This window comes from Drosophila busckii, chromosome 3L, assembly GCF_011750605.1.
Source record: "Drosophila busckii strain San Diego stock center, stock number 13000-0081.31 chromosome 3L, ASM1175060v1, whole genome shotgun sequence".
Classification (NCBI taxonomy): Eukaryota; Metazoa; Arthropoda; class Insecta; order Diptera; family Drosophilidae; genus Drosophila; species Drosophila busckii.
The window spans coordinates 3,020,231-3,027,314 of NC_046606.1; the positions used below are offsets into that span (position 1 = coordinate 3,020,231).

Here is a 7,084-nt window from a genome sequence, read left to right on the forward strand (position 1 = left end):
TGAAAATCTGTACATGCCAATCAACTGACATAATTTCTTACAACAGCTCAAGCAGCTTACATGCATACAAATTTAATAATAATAATATTTTGCCTTAGAGCCAAAGTCAATTTGTATTAAAAATAACAATGACACTTGGCTAAAAGGCGCAGTTAACAATTATGCGCTGGTCGTGGTCAAGGGGCCATTTAGCAGATTGGCGCGATAAGAGTCAAGTTAACTGCATGTCACGACTTGAACTTGCTTGTAAATATGAACTTGTTGATTCAATGACGTGAAGTGTAATTGCCGTTAACGCAGGCGATAAGCATCAGTTAGTTGGCTTAAAAGCAAGCTGCTTAGGCCTAAACAGTCATAGTGTCCTTTTGAAAAGTAAGACTCAAGCATCGACTGCTAAAAGAAAATAAATAAATAATAAAATTAAATTAAATTTTATAAAATTCTTGCAAATCAATTCAAAATGTATAAGACTAATCAAAGCAAATATCGAAAATAATTAACAAAGGTAGAGAGAGTAACTCTCTGACTTTATAATAGGAAACGATTTGTTTTAATTATTTTTAAATTGTTTGAAATAGAATTAACAACTCAATATAATTATAAGCTTTAATAACTATTTTCTTTTAAAATATTGAACAGACAGCGAACTGCAAATGCCTAAGCAACTATTGTGCCTGCTGGTTATGCTAAATGTAGCAGCTGGCAATGAGCTGAGCCAAGTGTTGCAGCAACTCAATGCGGCATACAACATGCAGCTGAATATATACATAAACTTTGATGACAACAAACTGGAGACTCTAAAGCTGCAGGACATGCAAACGCCTTATCTACAGCTGCAATTGGAAAGGGCAAATCTGACGAACGTTCGATTGCTTGGCGCTTTTAGTGAGAAAACAATGATCATAGTGCAGCTGAAGTCAACGCAGTTAGATGCTGCTGTGGCTAAATACTTGCCACGCCTATTAAAGCAACTGCATGAGCTGCATATTGTGTTCATAGCAGAGCATGTTGCATGACAGCAGCAATTATACGAATACTGCTTTAATGAAGGATTCATTAACGTGCTGCTGATACAAATACAAATGCAAAGTTTGCAGCTACACAGCTATCAACCGTATCCTGTGCCGCAAGCTCAGCGTCTGCTACAACTTGAGGACTATTTAAATCGCTGGCAGCAGTTGCGCAATCTGCAAGGACTTGCCTTACGCACTATACTCGTGATGGTGCCACCACGCATGCTGGCCTATAAAAATCGTCACGGGCAGTATGTGACAAAGGGTTATATGTTTGCTGCCATGACTGAGTTTATCAAGCGACATAATGGCACTTTAGTTTTTCCGCATATACCGGATCTGAATTATGCATCCGGCGTTGTGGCATTAGCAAAAAAGCAATTCGATTTTGTTTGCTATCCCAAGCGCCATGATTGGCAGCTCGATGCTACGGCGGCGCTTTATTTGATAAAGAATTACATAGCCGTGCCACATGCACGTCCCTTGCCTAGCTTTTTATATATAACACGTCCGTTTAGCTGGAACATGTGGCTAATTGTGCAGGCAACTACAATCTATGGCACGCTTATGCTTTTCGCTGTTTACAGGCGACAGCTGGGCGCACAATTCTTGCGCAGCTGGTGCCACATACTCTACTTGCCACAAACAACGCTGCATTGGAGCAATTGGCAGCAGCTGCTTATACACATTATACTGCTGCTGGCGGGTTTTATTATTACCAACTTTTATTTGGCGCAGCTCTCGAGCATGCTTACCGCAGGACTCTATGAGCCGCAGCCCAATACTTTGCAGGATCTAGTCAATGTGCCCTATAGCTTGCTCATCGATGAATTCTACTTGGACTACTATTTGAATAGCAATCAGGACTTGCCGCTGCCTGTCATTGCACGCATGAAAGCTGCGCCTTCTTTGGAATTAGAGGAACATCGTTCAAAGCTAAACATCAGCTATATGTATATGGCCTACGATGATCGCATGGAGTTAACACTCTATCAGCAGCATTTGCTTAAAGTGCCGCGCTTTAAGCTCATCAAGCAGAGTTTTATGGACAATTGTTTGACATTTCCAGTGGCCGCGGGCACTCCCTATTTAAGCCTATTAAATGTCTTTCTGCGTCGCTTGTTCGACTCGGGCGTTTGGGCCAAGATGAAAACGGACTCCTGGCTGGACTCAATCGATAGCGGCATGACCAAGCTAATGCGCACCGAGAACCCACAAATAGTAACCTATAATTTGGACTACTATTATTATGCTTTCATGACATTGGCGGCTGGCTTGGCCATATCGACGGTTTGCTTTCTGCTGGAGCAGGTAAGGTGGCGCTTTACCCATTAATTATTAATTCGCTAATAATACGTAATATAAATACAAAATAAAGCGCTTACCAAACAATTATGTGCAATTATGCATTAGAACAGGTAATAGAAGTTTATGCACATGTTTATTACAGTAAACACACGCTATAGTCAATTTTGTAAGCATTTTATTTGAAGCTAAGCTCATTGAATGTTTTCAATTTGATATTACAATGCAACTATTTTTATATGATATAAATGTGAGCATATTAATTAATAAATGTTATAAATGCTATTGTTTTGTTTTATTTTAATATTTGATAAGTTTTTAATGCTAATTGATTCAATATTTTGCAGCTCATAACGCAGTCCTGCCAAAATGAAATCAAATAAAAAGTCAGGCTAAAATCATTATTAGACATTATTAATTAATCCATTTGTCAATCGCTTACTGTTCAATTGTTTGTATAACGAAGCAGCTGAAGCTCAACACTTCGCTTTAATTGCTTTTAACCCTTTCAGCTTAAATAGCATTTACAAGTGTAAATTATCAATAAGCCATGTTGCAAGTCATTTGCTGGCTTTTGAGCAGCATTAAACGCTTAAGCCACACCCAGCAAAGAGTTAAGCTGCAAGCTATAAATGCGTGCCACAAGCAGCAAATTGACAGTTCTCGATTAAAATGCAAGCCTTACTAATAGTTTTATTATTGCTGCAAGCTTGCAGCATAGAAGTTACAAGCATGGAGTTGAAACAAGTGCTGCAGCAGCTTAATGAGGCATACAAAATGCAACTAAATATATTTATAAATATGGAGAGTCTAAAGCTGCAAACGCCTAAGCTACAAATGCAGTTGGATAAACCAAATTTTAAGCAATTTCAGCTGCTGGGCGCTTTCAGTGAGAAAACAATGATCATAGTGCAGCTGAAGTCAACGCAGTTAGATGCTGCTGTGGCTAAATACTTGCCACGCCTATTAAAGCAACTGCATGAGCTGCATATTGTGTTCATAGCAGAGAATGTTGCATGACAGCAGCAATTATACGAATACTGCTTTAATGAAGGATTCGTTAATGTGCTGCTGATACAAATACAAAATCAAAGTTTGCAGCTACACAGCTATCAACCGTATCCTGTGCCGCAAGCTCAGCGTCTGCTACAACTTGAGGATTATTTAAAACGCGAGCAACAGCTGCTTGATCTACAAGGCATTGCTATACGCACTTTTCGCTATAGCATACTGCCACGCATTATCTTCTACACAAATCGTCAGGGTGAGCCTGCAGTGCATGGTTATTTGTTTGCTGCCATCAATGAGTTTATCAAACGTTATAATGCAACGCTACAGTTCAAATTGCCCATCAAAAAGGACATTAAGTCAGTGCTTGCGGAGCTGGAAGCAAAGCATGTGGATTTTATTTGTTATCCCAAGGAGCTGTACTGGAATTTAACTGCCACTGCACCGCTGTATCAGCTGCATAACTTTGCCGCCGTGCCACATGCGCAACCGCTGGCAAGTTATTTGTATTTAGCACAGCCCTTCAAGTGGAGTCTGTGGCTAGCGCTTATGGCTACTATAGCTTATGGCATGGCTATGCTATATGCCAGTTCGGGTAGTGAAATGGGTGAGCAGCTGCTGCGCAGCTTGCGTCATTTGCTGTACTTGCCACAGCCAGCGGCAAGCATTAACAATTGGCAACAGTTGTGCATACACGTGCTGCTAACACTTGCTGGCTTTATATTAACCAATTTCTATTTGGCCTTGCTCTCCACTATGTTAACTATAACGCTGTATGAGCCGCAGCCCAATAACTTGGAGCAACTGGCAAATACGCGTTATCCTTTGCTATTCGATCATTACTACTATGAGTTCTATCAGCAAGTTGATGTCCTGCCCGCTGCGCTAATGAAAAATGTGCTAGTGCTGCCGCTGGATGAGTCGGAGCATGAGAAAGTTAGCCTCAATACCAGCTATATGTTTCTCAATTATGAAGATCGCTTGGAGGCTTTACTGTACCAGCAGCACTTGTTGAGTCTGCCACGCTTTAAGGTCATTGAGCAAAGCGTTTTGTCCACCCTCATGAGCACTTTAGTGGCGCCTGGTTTGCCCTACATGCGCATGTTGAATTCTTTTTGGCGCCGCATATTCGACTGCGGCATTCTGGCCAAAATGAAGAGCGATGCTTGGCGTGCTGCCATTGAGGGCGGCATAACGCAACTAATGCGTGGCGAGGGTGTCCCGCTGAAAACCTATAATTTGGATTTTTATTATTATGCATTTGCTATGTGGCTCGTTGGTCTGGCAATTGCTACCATTTGCTTCTTGCTGGAGCTAGTGCGAGCACACTGAAAGAAATTGTTGTGCACTACACAAGTTTAACTTGATAAAGGAAGGCAAATCTCTTATCATGTTACATTTAGCTTAATAAATTTAATTAAACATGCAACATTTGAGATTTAAATACATTTAAACACTTTTCAATTCAAATCAAATTAAATTTTCAACAGCATAATATAAATCAATGAAATAAATCAATAAAAAATATCATAGAAAAAATAATTTTAAATTTTAAGGCCTCTGTGCACATTTGAAAAGTTAAATCTAATCAATTTTCAATACTTTTGATGCAGTAAAATTTAAACTTATTAAATTATGAATTAAATAAAATTTTAAGCATATTCAAGACTCCGAATTTATTTCACTGTAAATGCATAAATTAACACAAATGTCACAAGTAGCGTTTTATATTATTAATGTCCTTTTGTTGCTGCTGCTATAAAAGCGAATCCGACTACGCTTGGAGCAGCAGTAACATGGCTTTATTTTATACGAATCTAACGCTGCTGGCGAGCAGTTTTGTCAGCCAAACTATAAAAGAGCTGAATATCTTATACGGCATGGAGTTAAATGCATATATAGAGCTGAGTGAACGTAGTTTGGTTGAACAATATTTGCCAGTGCAGCAGCCGGCGCTGCCAACGCTGCGTATGAGCAACAAATCGCCTGCACTTGTGCTGTCGGGCAACTTTAGCGAGCACGCGCTGACAATTATATATCTAGAGGATGAGCATAGAAGTCGCATCTTTAGCTATTTAACCAACTGGCTATGGCGTGCGCAGCAGCTGCATGTGCTCTTCATTTATCCACAGGCCACGGAGGTGGCACTCTATGAACTCTTTGCGCATTGCTGGCGTCAGGGCATGGTGCATATATTGGTGTTGCTGCCGCAGTCGCAGCAACTGATCAGCTACATGCCCTATCCGCAGCTGGGACTGCTGAGAATGCAGAATACAACGCAATATTTTAAACGCACACGCGACTTGTTGTGGAACTTTCATGGCTTTGTCATCACTTGCGGCATTTTGCCGAATGCGCCACCGCGTGCGTTTCTATTTCGAGATCAGCGGCAGCGTTTGGTCTACGCCGGTTATATGCTGCGCATGGTGCTGGACTTTATAGCGCATTTCAATGGCAGCATTAACACACGCACTTTGGATACGCTGGCGCAGGCAAATGAAGCGCTGAGATTGCGCCTGGTGGACTTTCTGCCCAATTTGCTGCCCAGCTCGGAGCATTATACGGGCAGCGTTATGCTTTGGCATGAGAAGAACTATTTGCTGGCGCCGGCTGCACGTTTGCTGCCCAGATACAAGTATTTAGTGCGTCCTTTTGGCTGGAGCAGCTGGCTGGCCTTGCTGCTCACTTTGTTCTACTGCAGCAGCGCGCTGTGGCTGCTCTGCCGCCCACAGCTGCAGCTCAGCAGCGCGTTGCTGCAAATTCTGCGTCTGCTGCTTTTTCTAAGCGCTGGCAGTCACTGGTTGACGCCACCAGCAGCGCGACGACTGCTGCTCTATGTGCTAATGACTGTCACCGGATTAGTGTTCACTAATCTTTATCTAGCGCAGCTTTCCAGCATTTTGGCTGCAGGCATTTATGACAAGCAGCTGCATAGCTTTGGCGATTTAGCTGGCACCAGCTATGTGTTGCCGCTGGAGCAGTCGAGCTACGATTTTCTGCGCCAGCTGCCGCAGCTGCATGCAGAGCTGCTGCAGCGTCTGCAGCCTACGCCGGATTTGCTTGTGGACAGCTATCGCAATGCATTGAACACCAGCATTTTGCACAGCGGCTTTGAGGACACTATTGAGTTTGTTTTCTATCAGCAGAAATTCCTGCGCGTGCCGCGGCTGCAAAAGCTCTCGCAGATGATCTATCAGCAGCCATTCTTTATGCCTGCGGCCTTTGGGCGTCCCTATCTGAAGATCTTCAATGCGTATGTGCGTCGCATGTTCGAGGCGGGCATTTTACTCAAAATGAAGAGCGACGGCTTCACCCATGGCATACAAAGTGGACGCTTGCATTTTGTCAGCAGCTCTTGGTATCAGGAGGTCAACTCGAATGATTTGGAATATTATTATATAGCTGGATTGCTCTGGCTGGCAGGCATGTTGCTGGCGGGCATTAGCTTTGTCTGTGAGCTGTGCTGGACACAAAGTTTGTTAATAAATGTTGCTCAATAAAGCCAAAACACTTAACTAAAGTTCAACAACAACTGTTGAGGCAATTGCCTCATTTGCATGACCAGCGGCTGCACTTGTCGTATCGTTGCAACATTTTGCTGCTGCTGCTGCTGCTGCTGTTGCTGCTTGGCACGTTAAAGGTGTCTTCGATTATTGCCAAACATTAATTATTTACCAGTGCCACCTTCTCTCTCTCTCTCTGCTCTGACTGTTTTTATTTATTTTTTTGTGAAAGGCTCGGGCAAGTAGTTCAAATGT

General features: G+C 42.3%; 1 protein-coding gene across 1 annotated transcript; it reads left to right on the forward strand.

The window, feature by feature from the left end:
* The first annotated feature begins 5,122 nt into the window (after nt 1–5,122).
* Nucleotides 5,123–6,826, forward strand: LOC108598078. The gene has a single exon (XM_017984692.1). The coding sequence runs from the start codon at nt 5,123–5,125 to the stop codon at nt 6,824–6,826; it is 1,704 nt and encodes a 567-aa protein (XP_017840181.1).
* Nucleotides 6,827–7,084: the final 258 nt, after the last annotated feature.

What these genes read in the sequence shown, in the direction of transcription:
- LOC108598078 (XM_017984692.1), top strand. Translation starts at nt 5,123, where the DNA reads ATGGCTTTATTTTATACGAATCTAACGCTGCTGGCGAGCAGTTTTGTC.